This window comes from Astyanax mexicanus, chromosome 18 (genome assembly GCF_023375975.1).
Source record: "Astyanax mexicanus isolate ESR-SI-001 chromosome 18, AstMex3_surface, whole genome shotgun sequence".
NCBI classification, from domain to species: Eukaryota; Metazoa; Chordata; class Actinopteri; order Characiformes; family Acestrorhamphidae; genus Astyanax; species Astyanax mexicanus.
Genome location: NC_064425.1, coordinates 37981164 through 38003423, shown reverse-complemented (window position 1 = coordinate 38003423; position 22260 = coordinate 37981164). Strand labels below are relative to the sequence as shown.

General features: G+C 39.3%; 2 protein-coding genes across 10 annotated transcripts in view; one reads left to right on the top strand and one right to left on the bottom strand.

Moving 5' to 3' along the window:
- The window catches only part of wdfy1 (WD repeat and FYVE domain containing 1), a 1176431-nt gene that overhangs the window by 346786 nt on the left and 807385 nt on the right, over positions 1-22260 (top strand). The window lies entirely within an intron of this gene.
- Positions 1-22260, bottom strand: part of slc8a2b (solute carrier family 8 member 2b) — a 295419-nt gene that overhangs the window by 14082 nt on the left and 259077 nt on the right. The window contains exons 10-13 of the mRNA XM_049467028.1: positions 19545-19648; positions 16470-16487; positions 14271-14395; positions 7233-7332 (exon numbers count right to left, since the gene is read on the bottom strand). Coding sequence (XP_049322985.1) covers positions 7233-7332; positions 14271-14395; positions 16470-16487; positions 19545-19648 — 347 coding nt within the window. The remainder of the gene's footprint in view (positions 1-7232; positions 7333-14270; positions 14396-16469; positions 16488-19544; positions 19649-22260) is intronic.

The following is a 22260-nucleotide window of genomic DNA, read 5'->3' as shown; positions in this document are numbered from 1 at the left end:
CAGTGTTTGTTTTAATTTATCCCGAACAGCAAATGGGATCTTCCTACAGCCATGAACTACCGGAGACACACTGGGGTCTGTGTAGATGTGGTGCAGCCCCGGAAATTCCCCCAGTCCTTCAAAGACTGATGGAAATTGCTTAAGCAACTCCTCTTTGCTGTTAGGAGTTGATGGACAAATTGCATCAATTTTTTGAATCAGGTTGAGCTGAGAGCAGGCTTGTCTGCTGAGGAGAGGAGTGTCTGATGCACTTGTTACATAAAACTGAAGGCGTGCCTGCTGGTGAGCTGTGCGTACGGTCAGTCTGACTGTACCCTCTGGCTTAATTTTTGCACCACCATATGTTGTCAACACAGTCCTAGTAGGTTCAAGTGGGAGCCTCATAGGTAATCTGTCTGTTGTTGACTTGGGCAAGACATTTACCTCTGCCCCAGTATCTAATTTGAAAGAAACCAGCTGCCCCCCTATATCAAGCTGTGTGTACCATGCATGTTGGGCTGAGCTTGAGCAGTTATCAGCATGTATTGCCCCAATGAACAAGGCATCTACATCTTTCCTTTCTTGCCACTTCCGCAGACTCTCCTTGCCAGACCTGCACACTGAAGCGAAGTGATTCCTTTTACCACATTTTCTGCATTCAGCATTGTATGCTGGACATTCACGTGGTTTATGGTTTTTTCCACAGCGTTTGCATGTCTTGCCTGCTTGTGCATCAGCATGCAGGGGCCCACCAGTTTTAGAACTGCTCACTCTTGGCATGCGTGTCTTGTGCCCTGCTTTCGCTTTAATGGCATGTACAGCTTGTTCTCTAGCTTCCACTGACATGGCTTTGGCCTGGGCAGCTGTTATTTCCCTGGCACGGCAAATCTCAAGTGCTTTGTTGAGTGTGAGATCTGTTGTTGCTAGCAATTTCTCCCTAAGACTGTTGTCCGAGATGCTAAATACAATTTTGTCTCTCAGCATCAAGTCTTCTGTGTCTCTGAATTCACAGCTGCGTGCTCTCTGTCTTAGCTCAGTCACAAACTTGTCTATGCCCGACTCAGGGCTGTACTTGTGTGCCCAGAACTGGTGCCTTTCAAACACAGTGTTTTTTCTTGGTGCACAGTATGCTTCAAAAGCTTTAAGGACCTCGCTCACTTTTTTGTTTTCAGGATCCGCATACTGTATACTGAGCGTGTTGTAAATCTCTAGGGCGTCCTCCCCAATTGTATGTAGCAAAACGGCTATTTTTTTGGGCTCTGGTTTTTCATCTAAGCCAGTTGCAACAAAGTACAAAGCAAGTCTTTGTTCCCATTGTCGCCAGTTTTCTGCCAGGTTACCAGTCATGCAAAGTGGCAGTGGAGGACTAAACTGCTCCATTTTAGCAACCAACAAACTCACGTGTCTCCAGGCTGGCCGTGTTAGCTGAGGTTAGTGGGCTGCACCTTTGCTTTCTTGTCGTGGTGTTGCTGGTCTCCAACTTATCTTGAGGAGTGAAATGGTTCACATCATTCTGACACCATATCGTGTTGTCTTCAGAATAAACACGCGACACCTTGCTTGTGCTCATGAACTCCGCTTTACTTAGAACTCTTCAGATGCACACACACACACACAGACTTGCTCTATAGTGGAAGTACCCACACAGCATAACTTATTAGTGACCTCTAGTGGTCGTAACCAGACTACATGTTAGAATAGGGATGTACAGAGCCCAACATGTACCAGCTTCATATACTACAGAGACATTATGAAATGAAACATCAATTTGAAAAATCTTAGTTTACACAACACTGTCAAAGATAGATAAAGATAGTGAGTCAATTAAAATGGTGTGTACATAAAAATAATCAGGAAAATGTATTATTTAAAGTGGTATATTTCATTATTTGTCTTATTACAGAGTCTGTGGCCCATGACTTCAAATATATTTCTCCTTCTGGCCCCCAACAAAAAAAGTTTGGACACCCCTGGTCTACTCGCACCGCGGTGACGTAATCAGCCTTTAAATGAGTCCTTCGAAGGATGCAGCCCCTGAATTGGGACACACTGCTTGTGTCTTGTTTGTAACCCCGCCTCCTTGATTCCAGACCCAGGTTTTTTTCACGCTGCTCGTGTTTATAAGCCCCTTTGTTTGAGAGTTTCCTTATTGTGTCTTTTGTTTCTTTAGTTCTTTGTATAGTTCTTTTGTATCTTTGTGTTCTTAGTTTATGTGCTTTAGGTATTCAGGTCTTTGTGTTCTATAGATTCTATGTTTGCTTGTCGAGTTTGTTTAGTCTTAGATTCCTGTCTTGTTTCAGCTATAAATCCTCTTGATTGCTTAGTTTTCGTTTAGTCTTTGTTCTAGTCTCTGTTACAGTAATTATCCTAGTCTTGTTCATAAGTTGTTTGTGTTACTTGTGTTTGTTTTCAGTTTTGCTTTTGTATATCTTGTTTGTTCGAATAAATCTTATATCTGCACTTCCGTCCTACTAATCTGTGACAACATGTAAAAGGATTTCTATTTTATTCAAAAAATTATAAAATATAAGTTTTTTGCAGTGTAAGGTTAGTTTCGTGTGCACCATCATTAAATACGGATTGTTTTAAAGTGTTTAAAGCTTCCTCCCACTCAGACTGCTGACACACTCAGAGACTGAAACCAGGATTAAAGCTCATTACTGTGAATCTGATTCTCATTAGTAATCACACACACACACACACACAGACACACAGGAAAAGAGATACACTGACAAGAACACAAAGAAACAGGCTGATTACTAGAAGAAGAAAGAACGTGAGGAGAATTCTACAGCACTAAAATACCCACTTTATTCTGATGTAAATGACATGAAAGCCTAATACCCTTTTACTCAAATACTGGTGCCAATCCAGGCATATTTTATTGGTTACACCAACTCCAATCTGTTTATGTGTGCCACAGTTTTATTCCTGTCATAAATGGGAATTATCTTCAAACTGCAGCAGTGAGGCATTAACAAAGCAAATTCTAAATGTCCGACATGGTGCAACACACTGTGAATAATAAGTGAGCTTTCTCCTGTAGTGTTTCTCCCTGGTAAAAGTGACTGGTGTGAAAACTGAAGCTGCTGCAGCATCCAAGGTCAACAGAAAGGACAGATCCCAATTCAGTAAAACGCTTGCTGAACGTCTGGCCCACACTATAGGAGTTTAACACTCCTGACTGATGCAGAAAACATGAGAGACTTTCCACATAGTGATGATTATCACTGATTTTTCTGTTCTTAATCAGAGCTGCAGCTGATTTATACTTCCGCTGTCGAGTTAAATGCAGAGTCTATGGAGGAGTCTCCCAGTTAAAGGAACAATCAGTACTAAATAGAGTATCAGGCCCATTTGCATTTCACCACTTGATCCTACCACTGAGCCCTACCTCTCTGTTTCGTGTGTGCACACCACACACCTAGAGATAAGGTGTCCCAATTCTCTTTAGGCTGGAGGGGTAGATTAAAGAAAGCGTTTAGAAGTGTTAGGGCTACATAACCCTATAAACAGAGAGTTTTCAGAGGAAAACTTAAAACAGAGGGTTATGAGAATAACTGCCAAGAAATGTATGTATAACCACCATATTACCATAGTTTAATGTGTATAGCAAGCACAAAAAAATGCTTGTAGTTTGTCTCAGTAGCTATCTAACTAATTTTCACGTTCCACCATAAATTGTGCAACAGACAGCAGAGGCTGCAAGTATTTAAGATGGTATGGGAAAATAAAATACAATCTAATTTCATCTCCCTATCACTGAGGAATTAACAAATGAACAATAATAATTTATTGCTGCACCACCTGCTCCCCTTTCTGAAGACATACAATAACGCCCTAAAGTTAACTAGTTGATCAGCAGCAGCTAGGTTGCTGAAATTTAGAACTCCACTGCTGTAGTTATATTTGTATCAAAGACTTGAAGTGTTTTCTAGATTCTTAGGGGGGGAGTTTACCTTTTCCCTTCTAAATCTGCAGCAAGGAAAGGGGTTACACTCAAAAACAAGGGGTAGGGGTACAAAAGAGAAATGGAATTGGGCCTTAGTGTGTGAAATGGCTTCAGCATTCCAATTTCCAAACACTGGAGAGAGTTGTGCAATTTTTTTTTGCATTATAAGGCGTACCAGATTACTATCAATAATGTCTTAAATATCTATTTTCTGGTCTATTTTCATACACAAGGTGCACAGGATTATAAGGCACATTATGCAACACTAGTAAGGAACAAGAGTGTTGTCATGTTTTCCTTTTTAATTCAGCAGGTCTTCCCGTTGGGTGGCGAGACCTGTAATGCTAAGCTAAGTTAAGTAAACTTTAAGTAAAATTTTATTTTTAAGTCAAACAAGCGCTGGATGTTAATCTACACAGATTTCCCTACTTATTTGGGTGAGTAAAGTGCTTCCGTTTATTTACAGTAAGCTTAAATTCCCAGATTTTCACTAAAACTAGCTGCCCGACAGCTCTACACCAAGGAACCCTGAGTGTTCCGGTAAGCCAGGGCGATATTAGCTTGCGGTTTGTCCCACGTAGCTTGTTTTAACATGGTAATACTAATGCTAGCTAATGCTAATTCTGCTCCAGTAGTGTTAGCTGGGATTAGAAGCAGGCTACAAGCCGATAAAAAATACTCACCTATGAATAGTATAAAAGAGTTAGCACTTAGCACAGTTAGTGGCTAATGCTAATACGGCTCCAGCAGTGCTAGCCTGGGTTAGCGGGAGGTTGCAGGTCTATGATACTCGCCTCTGAACAAGAAAAAGAGCTAGCGCTTACCATCGTTATCGGCTAATGCTAATGCTACTCCAGTCTCGGTGCTGGAGAACTAAACTGAAACTCCTGTATAACTCTGTACTTCAGTGGAGTGGCTTTACTGTTCCTTCTAATCTGACTGGTAGAATTTAGAAGTTATACATAAGGCGCACCGGATTATAAGACACTGACGATTTTTGGTAAAACTAAAGAATTTTAATTGCACCTTATAGTGCGAAAGATATATAAGGTATAATCATTAGCTAGATTATTATACTACATAATATTACCCAGAAAAAGCTCACTGCTCTGAAAATAGACACTGGAGTTGGAGTTAAAGCTGGGCGATATGGCTCTAAAATAATATCACGATATTTCAGGGTATTTTTGCGATAACGATATACTTGGCGATATAGGAAAACAGAAAAATAATTAATTAATTTCAGGAATATAGTATAACAGTATAACAGTATAATCCTAATGTGGCAAAATAAATAATACAGCATAAAATAATATAATGCAGCAAAACATATTGCAGAATATTTTCATGCATATAAACTGCAAACAAAAACTATAAACTAAAACAATTATACAATAAATACACTTAAAGCTTCACAGTAAATAATAGACTACTTTTAAGACAAACCATTCCTATTATCACGAAATGGATTTTTAATATCATGATATTTCTGTGTCATGATATATTGTATACGATATAATATTGCCCACCCCTAGTTGGAGTTACTGCTTAATATAGAGAGTAATTTTCTGTTTCTGTTGTATATTTCTGTCACGCTGGTCACTGCTGATATAGTAAACAGCCGTGGCCTATCAGCTCCTTCTCTGTGAATGATAACAGTTCATCTGATAGCTGATGTTGCAGCATGACTGTGTTAGCCTGTGTTAGTCCAGATCACTGTCTATGTAGCTATCTATCTCAAGTTGCACACAGACAACTGACACAAATTTTGAAAACAGATAAAAAGCCTGACCATTCTGTGTTAGTGGATGTGATAAATGACCTAGCTGTCGTTATTAAGCCTTGGCTGAAGTGTTTACTTGTTGAAGATGCTTGGCATCCGTCTTCTGGGTTCTTCTGGGCACTAAACTCTCTCCATCTGTCAAACTCACTGTCAGTATTAACACTCATTTTACTCTGTCTCTGGTCATAGAGCTTGTTGAACAGATGCTGGGGCTTTTCAGGCTGTGCAGAATCTAATGCTGCTTCTGCTAAACAGTTTACTTGCTCACTTTCCTGTTCTTTTGTGTTCTATACCTGGCAACCTGGGGTGTAAAACTGGGACTGGGCGAATTGCAGTTGGCAGGATCAGAGGCTAAAACCTAATATGATTCTGTTTAGTACCAGAAAGTTAAAAAAGATCATGCTGGCTGATGCTCTGCTGTCAAGAGATGATTTATAAGAATATTATACATCATCTCTTCTCTTATTTCTAGTCTACATGTCCTTTTTTAAATAATTTGAAACATTTCCTGAATTAAGCAAAACTATCTGACAATACGAAAAGACACTTTTAGCAGATTAAATCACTTAAAACAAGTTAAGTAGGGGTCGGCAATAGGTGACACGTGGGCCAGATGTGGCCTGAAACCATGAAAAATCTGGCCTGTGAGGTTGTTTGAACTATAAAGAATAATAACAAAAAACATAAAATAAAATGCTTCTCTGGCGAGCTTTTGTTTACATTCACCCCCTGTCTCTCTGTCTCGATTGGTGTGACTGTTTCGATTGGTTAGTTACCACCCGTTTTGTTTTTTCTGCCCGTTCTTGGGCTCCTTATCTCCCAATAAGAGTGTTTTTTGGGCAGCGATAGTGTATTGGACCACGACCCTGACGACATGGGTTCGATCCTGCGTGAGGAACAGTGTGTTTATTTATATATATTTTTTCTTTTTTCTAGGCTTCACCTGCTTTGAGATCAAGGTCAACATTGTTGATTTTGCTGACTTGTTGTTGCTGCCATACTTGTATGTTCTAAGGGATGATGTATATTTGTCTATTTATTTTTTATAAAGCTTTCTAATTTATTACACATAGGCGGAAATATGATGTTCAGCAGACCAATCAAAGTTGCTGCGGTCTGGATCCTCATGATGCACAGTTACATAGTATTTAGATTAGACTAAATCAGGGCAACCAAATAGACTGGACTGAACTTTCTGTGCCAATGTGTGGACAGTAGTTTTCTTCATTAAAAGAACATGTGAGAGAGAATTAGAGAGAGAGAGTGAAGTAGAGAAAAATAGAGAAAGAGATGTAGACAGAGAAGTAGAGAAAGACAGAGAGAGAAGTAGAATAAGAAATAGAAAGAGAGTGAGAGAAGTAGAGAAAGAGAGAGAAAGAGAGCGAGAGAAGTAGAGGAAGAGAGAAAGAGCAAGAGAAGTAGAGAGAGAAGTAGAGAAAGAGAGAAAGAGCGAGAGAAGTAGAGAGAGAAGTATAGAAAGAGAGAGAGAGAGAAAGTGTGCATGGTTGTGTTACTGACCTGCACTGACCGTCACCGCTTCCACAAACTGCTCTCTCCAGGAGTGAGTCCCGATCACCAGCGCCAGGTTCGTCTTCTTTATCAGCTTATCTACTGTGCTCTGAAAACAATTATAAAAAAAATCATCACTGTGTTACATCACACACTGTTAAAATGCTTATAATAATAGCAAAAAAGTTGCCAATTAATCATTAAAAAATAACTTGGAGAAAAATTACAGAATATTTCTGTATAATAAATAACAGTTTCCTCACTCTGTTCCTCACAGTGGTTAGAAGTAGTTAGTGTGTTAGAGGTGTTAGGAGAGTAGGTGCTCTTTGAAGAGCTCTGTCTTCAGGAGTTTATTAAAGATAGGGAGAGATTCTCCTGATCTGGTAGTAGAAGGTAGTTAGTTAGAGGTGTTAGGAGAGTAGGTGCTCTTTGAAGAGCTCTGTCTTCAGGAGTTTATTAAAGATAGTGAGAGATTCTCCTGATCTGGTAGTAGAAGGTAGTTAGTTAGAGGTGTTAGGAGAGTAGGTGCTCTTTGAAGAGCTCTGTCTTCAGGAGTTTATTAAAGATAGTAAGAGATTCTCCTGATCTGGTAGTGGAAGGTAGTTAGTTAGAGGTGTTAGGAGAGTAGGTGCTCTTTGAAGAGCTCTGTCTTCAGGAGTTTATTAAAGATGTGCAGCGGCCGGTGCAGCGGCCGGGAGGTAGCGTAAGTCTTCAGGAGTGAGTGCAGGTAGGAAGGAGCTGTTCTGTTCTGTCATCACCTTGTAGGCGATTGTAAGAGTTTTGAATTTGATGCGAGCAGCAACTGGTAGCCAATGGAGCTCAATGAGCAGCGGGGTTACATGTGCCCATTTTGGCTGGTTGAAGACCAGACGTGCTGCTGCATTCTGGATCATTTGGAGTGGTTTTACTACACAGGCCGGGAGGTCAGTTAGCAGGGCATTGCAGTAGTCGAAACTCTCCTCAGGTTCAAAACCCTGAATCTGACCCGCTGCTCTCTACACAGAACCGGACCGTGTCTGGCAGCGATACAGCGGTGCTGCTCACTACTGTTCTGGGCCAAATGACACTGCTCCAGGTCTGCCAGACATCCCTCATTTCCATCCAGCCAGCGTGACTTATCTCACGGATGGATGGCACTCCGGTGTTCTGCTCCGGGTTGCCAGATGAGCGCCACAGTCATACACAGCTCCAACAGACCAAAACTCTGCTGCGGTCCAAATCTGGAACAGATCTGATCTCGTTTCAGCCCGGATTTGGCAGACGCATCTACTGACACTGGCAAACTGCACGACAGACAAATGTGCCCCACAACAGAGAAGCTAAGATGCTAATCTGCTAATATTATATTATATTGTGTTCCAGTGACGGACAGATTGTAATGCACACTAAATAAGAAACTAATATCATAATATAAAATCCAGTTAAATCCAATTAACTCAAATATTTATTTATTAATTATTTCATTGTCTATTGTATTGGAAGCACATTTAACATGTTTGTTTTATATTTAATAATAACCTTTTGTATATCACAAAACATTCCTTTTTATGTGTCCAAATCACATAAAATAAGTAAAAATTAGCTATTATTTTGTCTTGTTGACTTTAGAAAACTGCCAAACTCAAATGCCTGAGCTTAGAGCTACCGATAAAAAAATAATAATCAAATAAAAATGTATAAAAGTATTCAGCTCCCCTATATCAATCCTTCGTAAAGCCACCTTTCACTGCAATTACAGCTGCAAGTCTTTTAGGGTTTGTCTCTACCAGCTTTGCGCATCTATAGACTGAGATTTTTGCTCCATTCTTCTTTATAAAACAGCTCAAGCTCAGTCAGGTTGGATGGAGAGCGTCTGTGAACAGCAATATTTTATGTCTTGCCACAGAAGCTCAATGGGATTCAGGTCAGGACATTGACTGGGTCACTCTAACACATGAATATTCTTTGATCTAAACTATTCCACTGTAGCTCTGGCTGTATGTTTAGACTCATTGTCTTAAATCTCCTTTCCAGTCTCAAGTCTTTCGCAGCCTCCAACAGGTTTTCTTCAAGGATTGGCCTGTATTTATCTCCATCCATCTTTTCATCATCTCTGGCCATCTTTCCAACTCTGTCCCTGCTGAAGAAAAGCATCCCCACAGCATGATGCTGCCACCACCATGTTTCACAGTAGGGATGGTGTGTTCAGGATGATGAGTGTTACTTTTCTGCCACACAGAGCACTTTGTATTTAGGCAAACAAGTTCAGCTTTGGTCTCATCTGACCACAGAACCTTCTTCCACATGCTTGCTGTACAAACAGCACTTCTTATGTCTTTCTTTTAACAGTGGCTTTCTTTTTGCCACTCTTCCATAAAGGTCAGATTTGTGGAGTTATTTGTGGACTTATAGTTGTCCTGTCGACAGATGCTCCCACCTGAGCTGTGGATTTCTGCAGCTCCTCCAGAGTGAGCATGGACCTCCTGGCTGCTTCTCTGAACAGTACTCTCCTTGCATGATCTGTCAGTTTGGGTGGATCGTGGCCATGTCTTGGTAGGTTTGCAGTTGTAGAATACTTTTTCTATTTTTGGATGATGAATTGAACAGTGCTCCTTGGAATGCTTAAAGCTTGGGGTATGTTTTTTATAGCCTAACTCTGCTTTAATCTTCTCCACAACTTTATCTCTGACCTGTCTGGTGAGTATCTTGGACTCTTTATGATGCTGTTTGTTCACTAGTGTTCTCTAACAAACCACTGAGGCCTTCACAGAACAGCTGTATTTATACTGAGACTAAATTACACACAGCTTCAGGACTCTATGAACTGACCGTCTTCTTGTCTTCTGAAGGAAATTAACTGCACTGGATTTTATTTAGGGGGTTCAGAGTAAAGAAGGCTGAATACTTTTACACATCACACTTTTCAGATTTTTATTTTATAAAACTTTAGAAAATAATGTATCATTATCATTTCACTTTACAATTATGTGCTACTTTGTGTTTGTTTATGTGTGTTTACAGTAAGAAGACAGTTTTTGTAATTAACTTTTATACCACTAGGTGGCGCTCATTTCTTTTGGTTCTCATTTATTTTATGAATGTTGGATCCATTTAATTTATGTATTTTTTAATATTTTGTTCAGTACTTAAAAAAATTTGTACACTAAATCGTCACATATTTGAGTTAAATTATTTTCTACAAGTTTACATTTATTTTACCCAAGATACCTCTGTGTACGTCACTTCCTCTTTCTCTGTTATCCTCTGCATGGAGAAATTGATGTCTCCTCATGGGTTTTGATATCTTTATCCATCTAACCTTTCAGGCTTCAAGACATGGACCAATCTCTTAGACCACAAGCAGGCAAAAGTGGTATATTGAATATTCCTTTCATTATGATACTTTAGCCTCGTTTGTTGATTATTTGAATGTTCTGTTAGCGGACTATGAAACTTTTAGTTCTACAGTATAGACGTTGGTGTTGTACATTTTCTGCATTAAACATCTGTGAGAAAGGAACATCAGCCTTCGCGTTGTAACTAAGGGTGGCATATATTATCACTTAAAATCTCTATAAAATACATTTAAGTTACATTTAAGTAAAAAAGAGTAAGAATACCTTTGGAAGCCACTGTATAACTGAGGTAGATATTAAACCCATTCACAAGGTCTTCATGGTCTGCTGTATTAATAAGACTGAATAATGATTTATGACTGCTTCACAGGGCTGACAGGATGTGGACTACTGTGAAAATAAGTTCCTGCTATCCGGTAAAATCAAACACGGAATGTTTTATGAACTGAAAAAAACTCATTTATTATTGAACAGCCAGACTGTAAGACATAAGAGTGTATTTAGAATTGTGATTAGTTTTCTGAGGAGCCTCGAATCATCACGATAAAATATGATTTACAGCAAGTCTCTACACAGACCGGTTTCAGAGGTTTTGTAATAAACTCTGAATTTAAATATGTAAGGCAGTTTTTTTCGGTTGCTGAAAGGAAAGGCATGCCGAGAAAATGCTGAGCTTATTAGGAAATTAGTTTCGGTTGATGGAGTTTCTCTGTTCATGTTGTGGTAATAATTGAGGTATCAAGGCCTAAATAATTCACTTTTATTGGAACCCAACATCAAAATATTCTGTATTTTGGCATTTAATGCAGACCCTAGACCCTAGAGCAGGGGTGTCCAAACTGCGACCCGCAGGCCATTTGCAGCCCGTTTCCTTTTTTAGAGCATTTGACATGAGGTATTTTAGAAGTAGAATGAAAGTTGGCCCGCTGTTAAGCAGGTTTTTATAATGTGAGATTTATAGTTTGAACATTAGGAGTCAGAAACGGGACAAAGAGTCTAAAAGCGAAGAGTGCTCAGTTGTAGCGCAGAAAAACAGACCAAAGAGTCTAAAAGCGGAGAGAGTGCTCAGTTGTAGCGCAGAAAACGGGCCAAAGAGTCTAAAAGCGCAGAGAGTGCGCAGTTCTAGCGCAGAAACACGGGCCAAAGAGTCTAAAAGCGAAGAGTGCTCAGTTGTAGCGCAGAAAAACAGGCCAAAGAGTCTTAAAGCGGAGAGAGTGCTCAGTTGTAGCGCAGAAAAACGGGCCAAAGAGTCTAAAAGCGGAGAGAGTGCTCAGTTGTAGCGCAGAAAAACGGGACAAGGAGTCTAAAAGTGCAGAGAGTGCGCAGTTCTAGCGCAGAAAAACGGGCCAAAGAGTCTAAAAGCGCAGAGAGTGCGCAGTTCTAGCGCAGAAACACGGGCCAAAGAGCCTAAAAGCAGAGAGAGTGTTCAGTTGTAGTGTAGAAAAACGGACCAAAGAGTCTAAAAGGAGTTAATTATGGAGTTTAATATTAAGAGATATCTAAGAAAAATCTTAGTTTACACAACACTGTCAAAGATAGATAAAGATAGTAAGTCAAGTAAAATGGTGTGTAAATGAAAGTAATCAGGAAAAAGTATTATTTAAAGTGGTATATTTCATTATTTGTTTTATTACAGAGTTTGGCCCATGACTTCAAATATATTTCTCCTTCTGGCCCCCAACAAAAAAAGTTTGGACACCCTTGCTCTAGACCCTAGAGCTTAATGATTTTGATGATTTAGCTGGTCTGCAAGCATGATTAACCTGACCCAGCTAGACGACCACTATGACCAGCCTGACCAATCGTTCTACCTACACTATGCTGGATGAGAGCTGGTTAACTATCTAGTTTAGCAGCACAGGGGTGCTTTCACCTGGATGAACAGCTTTTAAACAAAGGCAAACTTAGACCAATCAAATCCAGCACATGTTAGTCTTGAGCTGGACTTTTTTAGCAGGGTTTTCTTTATCAACTTTGGATACTGATAAAATTAATCAGGTTAAGTTCATTAAAGGCTAATTTCACTTCTGAAATCTATGCATACTCTACGTTAAGAGTCGCATGACCCCTTTGTAGCCCAGAAATAGGACCAGAGAATATCTCAATGGGTGCTTTTCCACCAGCATGGCGCCGATGCTGGTGCCAGGTTCCCGAACGGTTCTTTGCATTTCCACCGCAAAATCACAAGTTCTGGGCCAGAACTGGCCCGGCACTGGCACCAGCACTTTGTTGGTAGAAAAGAGGTAAATGAGAATCTCCTCCAGGTTTTTCAGGCCTCCAGAATCCAAAACAAATAGGTTTATTTGAGCAAAATCATGGTTTATAAATGTTTGATTATTTTTATACTGAAAAATGTACTTATTTTCTCAACACAAGTCAACAACAAATGCTTCTGTACTACAGACAATTTTTAAATCTTTTAAACTCCAATTATAAACCTTTTAACCCTTTTATTAACCTTAGTGCTCTGGCTGCCACTCTAGCATTAGCTTAACAACCAGTCAATTAGCTCACAGTAGCAGTAATGCAGCATGTTTACTGACTAAAAACCTGTTTACTGGGAAAAAAAAAAGAAATATACACAACTGGTCAAAAGTTTTAGAAAAATCAAAATGTTAATTATGGAAGCAGCAGTGCTGTACAACCCAGTCAAGCTGCTTTTTTATCTTCTCATCTTATCAATAAATTTAACTCTCTACTTCACCTGTCGGACCATTAATTCTTCTCTTCACTGCTGAAACTAGGACTTATTCCAGTGTTAATCTGAGCTAAAGGTGCTGTTGCCATGTGGGTCAGCCAGACGTCTTCCTGTAGCAGTTTTCTCCAGTTTCCAACAGTCTTTTGAAGGTGTAGGAAACAGTACTCACCGCTCTCCGGCTTCATCTGTAATCTCTCTAAAGAAAACACTTTCTCTGTGTATTTTTCTAATTATGATAACAGGGTGAATATGCTGTGTGTAAGTGTATAAATGGTCCAGCACTGCTTTACTGCAGACAAATGCTTTAAAAATGTACATAATTTAAAATCCATTTAAAAAACTCAGTTTATTTTCATTGATAAAGACCAGATGTAAGCTTTTAATCAATGATTTGATTCTTAAAAAGCCACCTACATGTACATTCTTTAGTTTTTATTATACAGATTTTTGTTTGAATCATTATTTCATTTTTATCCCCTGAAAGCCCTGGCAGTTTACTGATAACGGTTGTACCATTTAAGTTAATTGGATTTTGTACCATTTCAAGTTATTCACTGGACCTAAAGAGAGCTTTAATAGCAAAAATAAACAAAAGAAATGCAAAAAGAAATGGGGATGTTCTAAAACATTTAGCCAGTAGTGTATATGTAAGTTTTCTTTGCATTTGTAGAGAGAAACCATAAAAAGGAATATCCTGGCCAGGACTGGTTTAGATATTAAACCTGCTAGATGTTTGTTGGGAGTCTGTGATTTGGCGACGGCTCAGCGACTGTCTTTCAGCAGTTCATGCTACACGACTGAGTGAGTGCAGAGTGATCACCAATGTGCCTCAGAGGGATTATCAACAAAAACATTCTGTGACTGAAATCTGAGTTAAACTCTTGTAGTGTGAACTAGACAAAACCTGACAGTATAAAGACTAGCTTAGACCTTAGATCTGAACATGGCTGGTTTAATGAGGTGGGATACATTAAAGCAGTGGCTGCTATCCAGGAAAGAAGAGTCTGGCTGTACCTTAAACTCATAGGACTCCTCGATGACCACCTCCAGCCTGCTGTGCTCTCCCAGAATAGGCTTCCCCATCTCAGCTATCCTCCTCGCCTCCTCCTCCTCAGCACTGAGCTGCCCCTCTGGGTCCTCTGGAAGAACCAGATAAAGACAGAGAGAGAAAGAGAAAGAGAGAGAGAGAGAAAGACAAGTGAAATGACAGAAGAGGGAAAGTGAGTCAGGAAAAAAAAAACAAAGAAATTCATTTGAATTTCATTCATTTCTTTTGAGAGCTCATCAAAACACAATACAGTACTACAGTAAATCAGTGGAAATTTCCTTTGGGATAAATAAAGTATCTATCTGTCTATCTATCTATCTACATTGCTGTGGTAATATTTTTTATTTGATCATCCAGTGCAATTTGTCAGTATAAGAACATGGGCGGAGCAGGGGGTGTGGCTTATGAAGCTCAAACCTTAGATGTTTTGTCAGAAGTTAAGAATCTTTTTTTTTTTTTTTAGATAGGGACAAAGAGAACCCTACAGCTCAGCCAATCAGATTATCCATTTCAACTGGCGGCGAGGCAACCCAGTCAAAATTATGGGCAGAACCAATCATAATCTTCCCTCTGTGGGAGAGGCGGGACAACAGGATGTTAAGCAAAGTTCTTATATCTTCATTATTTCTTCATTTCAGGAAGGAGGTGACGGTGGTGGGACTCCCACACAGCTCGGGAGTGAAGTGACAGAACAGCTGCAGCTTGTTAATTCAGTAAACAATTTTACTGTGATGTATAAACTAATATTAACACAGCTGGTTGCAGTTTGTTTTCCAAACTGTGAGAAATTTGCTAAATGTCAGACACAGTATTTTATTAACTGTTACCCTAATGAGAACCTAATGTTCTCCGTCTAGCTACACCATAAGAACACAGTGTGAATCCTGCTGAGCTACAACACTCAGAGAACACTGTATGGGACGTTGGAATGTTATCATGTCATAAATCATATGATATCCAAGACAGCAGGGGTAAGAATCTCTAATCTCTATCTCTCCTTACGATTCTCAATTCGATGCAATTATAAAATGATTTTTGAGCATTTTGATGCATCTTTTTCTTCTGTACAGGATTTCTTTTTTTCCCCTAATTTTCCACATGAATATTTGCTACTTTTAAAGTAAAGTGTCTGTAATGATTCAGAATATTTCTATTTACTTAAAAAAAGCATTGTTATTTTAATTGACTCAAATGATTAATACAAAAATGTTTAATAAATGTAGGTAGTATAATATCAAAACCAGCTACAAGGTGTCACACCACAGTGCTCTCCGTCCACACTAACGAACTCCACTTCCCAAAAACCCACTGGCGATGACGTCACTGTCAGCCGCTCACCCTCACCCAAACGCATTATGCTCCCCTGTTCAGAGTCACCTGTGTTCTAGAAAGTTCCGGTTCATAGTAGTTCTCATTTATGTATATAAGTTTTCAGTTAGCGTATGTACTACTACTTTGCGAGGTATTGTATTGTATTGTATTGTATTGTATTGTAATACCTACTTTGCGAGGTATTGTCGACTCATGTTGCGTACTGAGTGTTTTTCCTTGCTTTTTTCTGTCTGCCTTTTTGTTATGACCCATTTTTCTGTATCACGATTTTTGCCTTTTGTCTTTGCCCTTATCGGATTTGTTGTATCGTTGGACTGCCTTTCTGGTTTTGTATCTTGGACTGTTTACCCTACTACGTCTCTTGTTTTTGGTGAGAGTGTTGTTCAACCTGTTATCTGGCTGTTAAATCCTGTTATCCACTCTGTAAATAAACCTGTCATTACTTTTTATTCGGCAAGCTGTCTGGCGTTACACAAGGAAAGCAGAAACAATAAGGTGATTTTAATAATAATGACTGAATAGTATATATGGATCTGGTTTTAATGTTGTGGTTGATTTGTGTTTGATCTGTGTATTGTGGCGTGATGAGGCGGGGGAGTTGTGGGCCCGCCCCACGCCGGAGCGCAAAGCCAAGCCTGTCTCAGCTGGTCCGCATGAGGACTGATTGAGCCGCCAGCTGGGACAGGTATATAAACTCAGCCTCAGCCCTCACTCGAGAGGACTTTCACTGAGGAGCTGAGGGCTGAGGCTGCACGGACCTTTAAACACAATACTAAAAGAATCTTAGTGCAGTTGAAAAGACAAGTACAGGGGAATTAAAGGTGTAAACTTACCTTGATTCAGTAACAGAGCTAAGAAGAAAGAAAGAAGGAAAGAAAGAAAGAAGATTCATTACTTTTATTGGCATTCTGAATATCAAGATAGAACATTTACACTAGGGCTGTGATTTCTGAATATGTAATATTTTGATATTATGTAAGATTAATATGTAAAAAAAATAGTTGAAACAGAACCTAAACTGTAACATAATTTAATGTATTAACTGTAACAAAACAACCTTAAACAATAAAGTAATGCCAATAAAGCCCAGTAGTGGCCCGTGACCCTCAGACCTGTAGCAGGAAACAGGGTCTTAGATTCACATGGGGAAAGGTAGTCAGTGTAAGGTAAAAAAAAAATGTAATTATTGCATATTAATGCCTAATAATCAATAATCACATTCTCTTATTTTTGTAAAGCTGCACAGTTGTCATCTGGCACCAGACAGCCTGCATATTTGATGATGATGATTTCACAAATATGTAACATAATACATACATAATTTAGTGATTTTACAAACAGGATTTACAAATCAGTTACCGTATTGTTCACACTATAAGGAAGAAAACTATCAATGGACGTGTATTTTCTGGTTTATTTTCATACATAAGGTGCACCGCATAAGACGCATTATGTGACACTAGGTTGTGGTGGGGGTTAGCTAAGTTAAGTAAAGCAAGCTAATTAAACAAAACTATAATTCTTATAAAAAAAAAACACACACAAGAGTGCTGGATGTTAATCTGCACAGATTTCTCTGCTGAAAATTTCATCCCATGTAGCTTGTTTTAACATGGTAAACGCACAGGCTACAGTCTAATATACTCACCTCTGAACGCCAAAAGGGCTAGCTCTTAGCGCGGTTAGCAGCTAATGCTAATACTGCATTAGCCTAAAATAAAGAAAAACTTCAATGAAACTCCTGTATAATGCTGTACTTGCTGTACTGCTTATTACAACATGACTGGTAAAATTTATACATAAAGTTCACCAGATTTTAAGGCTCACTGTTGATTTTGGGGAAAATTGAAGGATTTTAAGTGCCCCTTATATTGCGAAAAATACTCTCTGTAAAAATATCCACAATAATTTTAAATGTCAGTTTATTATTATCGTATTTAACCAAAAATAATGTGTTCATTATAATCCAGTGTGTCTTGTGTATAAATTTCACCTGTCAGGTTGTAAGGAGCAGTAAAGCTACTCCGCTAAAGTGCAGTGTTTATAGTTTAGTTCTATAGGTTAGCTCTCCAGCACTGACACTCGAGACTTGAGCAGTGTTAGCATTAGCTGCTTACCGTGCTAAGCGCTAGCTCTTTTGCCATTTAGATGTAAGTATTATCAGCCTGTAGCCTGCTGCTTACCCCTCCAGCACTGCTAAAGCAGCATTAACATTACTTGCTAACTGCGCTATCTGTTTTTCCATTTAGAGGTAAGTATTATCGGCCTGTAGCCTGCTGCTAACCCCTCTAGCAATGCTGGAGCAGCATTAGCATTACCCGCTAACTGTGCTAAGTGCTAGTTAGCTCTTCTGCTGTTCAGAGGGGAGTATATCGGACTGTAGCCTTCCTTTTTACTGTGTTAAAACAAGCTACGTGGGACAAACCGATAGCTAATATCGCTCTGGCTTACCAGAAACACTCAGGGTTTCTTAGTTCAGCTCTGCCTGCCTTGCTTTAGTGAAAATCTGGAAATCTATTCTTATTGTGGATAAATGTGGTAGAGCTTTACTCACCCAAATAAACAGTTTTTAGTTTTTAGAAAAATCTGTGTAGATTAACTTCCAGCACTCGTTTGACTTAAAAAAATAATCTGATTTATGATCTGATGCGCCTTGTGAATGAAAATAGACCAGAAAATACACGTTTATTGATAGTGCGCCTTATAATCCGGTGTGCCTTATGGTGCAAAAATACAGTAAACATATCGTCGCTGTCCAATGACAAACCAAGTATCTCTATTTTTGTTGTTTTTTAGTTTAATACATCATTTTAACACACAGTCTTTTAGACCGTTTCAGAGGAATATTCATGAGTGTAGGAAGTGACGTAACTGTTCCTAGGACACTTCCGTTTAGCGGTAAACAGCGTTCAGAACAGTGGACGAAACTTTTTAATTGAACAAGAATGCACCTAATGCACTTCACAAACATTGAAAATCAGGTCAAATTGTTCTTTAAACAAGTAAACTATGGAGGACCAAAAATGACATAAGTATAAATAAATTTATAAATATATAAATAAATAAATGAATAAATTAATGAATGTTGAAATTTATAAATATATATATATATATATATATATATATATAAATGCACATATAAATGAAAATATAAATAAATACAAGCACAAATAATTGTATAGGTAAATAAATAAATTAATAAATACATCTATTATTTATATATTTATGTATTCATTTATACGTGCATTTATTTATGTCAACATTTATTTATTTATTTATTTCAACATTTGTTTATTTGTACTTATGTCATTTTTAGTCCTCCATAGTAAACACGCCTGCTTTCGTTTTTCACACTGCTAACCTGCCATGCAGTTACAGTGTCCGCTCACAACTCCTCCCTCCTTCTTATCTATAAACCAAAGATGGTTTGATCACTTTTTACTAATTTCTGACCATGTGTTTGCTCTGTGTTTGGGAGACTTGCGAAATATGCGCTCTCATTTTGACAGCTATATACTTGAAAATAGCGCCACCGGAAGCGCCGAAGGAACAGACATGCGCAGTATGCCAATAGAAATTCTTCAAAATTACCTGAAATAAACTCTTTTTACATTGACTTAATAAGGTCTCCTGTAAAGGTGCTGTTTTGTAGCTATATGTTTTTCATTGGACAGTGAAAATATATACTAAATACTGAATATCTGAACTTTTGGAGGTGATAATGGATTAATAAAGTCAGATCAACAGTGAGTTACTGGATCTCTCTCCTCAGACTGTCCATCGATTTCACTTCATCAAAGACTCGACTTTACAGGGAACTGATCCAGCAGCTCAAAGAGTGCTCTGAGAAGCACTTCAAAAGGGCCTGACCCACTGGAGACGAGCCATACACACACACACACACCTACCGGAGATTCCTCTCTTCAGCCAGCGCGGTTCCTCAAGCACAATGTAGAAATTCTCATGCTTCTCATACTCCTCATCGTCAATGATTCGAACCTGGAGGGTTTGACTGAAAACACACACACACACATATAAATGTAACAAGACAATATTCTGAACCTTCACCTCCATTTGCACCGCTAGGCAGAAAAATAAAACCATAACTCTAGAGATATAACTCTGATCAGATCCAGGCATATCTTAAATGGAACAAATATCAGCAGACATGTTTACCTCTCTAGAGACTCAGACCTCAGTAAAAGTAAAAGTGTTCTATCAAAAAAGTGATTTGAGTAGAAGCTGAAATTTTCATTAGGCCCCACACTTGAGTAGAAGTACATTTTCTGTACTTAAGCATTGCAGTAGTAGTTTATTGTAAGATGTAGTACTGAAGTACTGAAAGTAAAAGTACAGTACTGTAGTTACAAACGATCTACTTACAGCTGCCGACCAAGGCTGTGCTTCCCTACTCGTACGTCTCGATCTGAGCGCAGCCTTTGATACAATAGATCATACTATCCTTTTAGAAAGACTAGAGAACATGGTTGGTGTAACTGGAACTGCATTATCATGGTTTAAATCATACTTAACCGATCGCTATCAGTTTGTGAGGATAAATTTCTCTCCGCTTTCAGACTCTTTGGCCCATTTTTCTGTGATAGAAATGCACACTCTCTCCGCTTTTAGACTCTTTGGCCCGTTTTCTGCGCTAGAAATGCCCATCCTCTCCGCTTTTAGATTCTTTGGCCCGTTTTCTGCGCTAGAAATGCACATCCTCTCCGCTTTTAGACTCTTTGGCCCGTTTTTCTGCGCTAGAAATGCGCACTCTCTCCGCTTTTAGACTCTTTGGCCCGTTTTTCTGTGCTAGAAATGCGCACTCTCTCCGCTTTTAGACTCTTTGGTCTGTTTTTCTGTGCTAGAAATGCGCACTCTCTCCGCTTTTAGACTCTTTGCCCCGTTTTTCTGTGCTAGAAATGCGCATCCTCTCCGCTTTTAGACTCTTTGGCCCGTTTTTCTGCGCTAGAAATGCGCATCCTCTCCGCTTTTAGACTCTTTGGCCAGTTTTTCTGCGCTAGAAATGCGCACTCTCTCCGCTTTTAGACTATTTGGCCCGTTTTTCTGTGCTAGAAATGCGCACTCTCTCCACTTTTAGACTCTTTGGCCCGTTTTTCTGCACTGGAAATGCGCATCCTCTCCGCTTTTAGACTCTTTTTCCCGTTTTTCTGTGCTAGAAATGCGCACTCTCTCCGCTTTTAGACTCTTTGGCCCGTTTTTCTGTACTAGAAATGCGCACTCTCTCCGCTTTTAGACTCTTTGGCCCATTTTTCTGCACTAGAAATGCGCACTCTCTCCGCTTTTAGACTCTTTGGCCCGTTTTTCTGTGCTAGAAATGCGCACTCTCTCCGCTTTTAGACTCTTTGCTCTGTTTTTCTGTGCTAGAAATGCGCACTCTCTCCGCTTTTAGACTCTTTGCCCCGTTTTTCTGTGCTAGAAATGCGCATCCTCTCCGCTTTTAGACTCTTTGGCCCGTTTTTCTGTGCTAGAAATGCGCACTCTCTCCGCTTTTAGACTCTTTGGCCCGTTTTTCTGCGCTAGAAATGCACATCCTCTCCGCTTTAAGACTCTTTGGCCCGTTTTTCTGCGCTAGAAATGCGCACTCTCTCCGCTTTTAGACTCTTTGGCCCGTTTTTTCTGCGCTAGAAATGCGCATCCTCTCCGCTTTTAGACTCTTTGGCCTGTTTTTCTGCACTTAGAAATGCGCATCCTCTACGCTTTTAGACTCTTTGGCCCGTTTTTCTGCGCTAGAAATGCGCATCCTCTCCGCTTTTAGACTCTTTTGCCCCGATTTTCTGCGCTAGAAATGCACACTCTCTCCGCTTTTAGACTCTTTGGCCCGTTTTTCTGCATTAAAAAATTCAGATCAGACTGGGTATGAAAATGAATTGGGACATTCCAACATAGCAGCATTTTAGACAAATAAAAATTGATACATTCACACACATTCTCTCTCTCTATTTTTCTCTCTTTCTCTCTCTTTCACACACAAACACACACCCACACACACATATAAATAATTGATAGAGTATGGTCAGGAAACTGATCACTCAGCCAAACAATTTATTCTTGCACACAGACACCCATCAGAGAGGTATTACCTGTTTTAATATTTAATCACACACACACACACACACACACACACACACACACATACTCGCACACATACACACACACACACACACACACACACTCTCGCACACAAACACACACACACACACACACAATAAATAATTTACAATAAAAACATGAGGACCCCAACCACCACCCCCACTACCAGCACCCCTTACCCATCAACATCCACCTAATCACACACACCCACAACAACAGAGCCATCTCTCAGCACCACAGCAGGTGAAAAGGCCACACACACACACACACACACACACACAAATATACACAAATATACACAATCCTGAAACAAAATCTATTTGCTTTGGCTATTAAATAAAAACTGTATATATGTGCTGCAATATTTCACTCTGGGTTAAAAGGGACATATTATACCTTACACAAGTTAGAATACTGTAGCTCTATGGGCGACACAAAACATGTTCAAGAAGTTCTTTACACAAAATCACTCCCACATAAAGAGCTGTATCTCACCAGCTCTGATCTCAGCAGTTT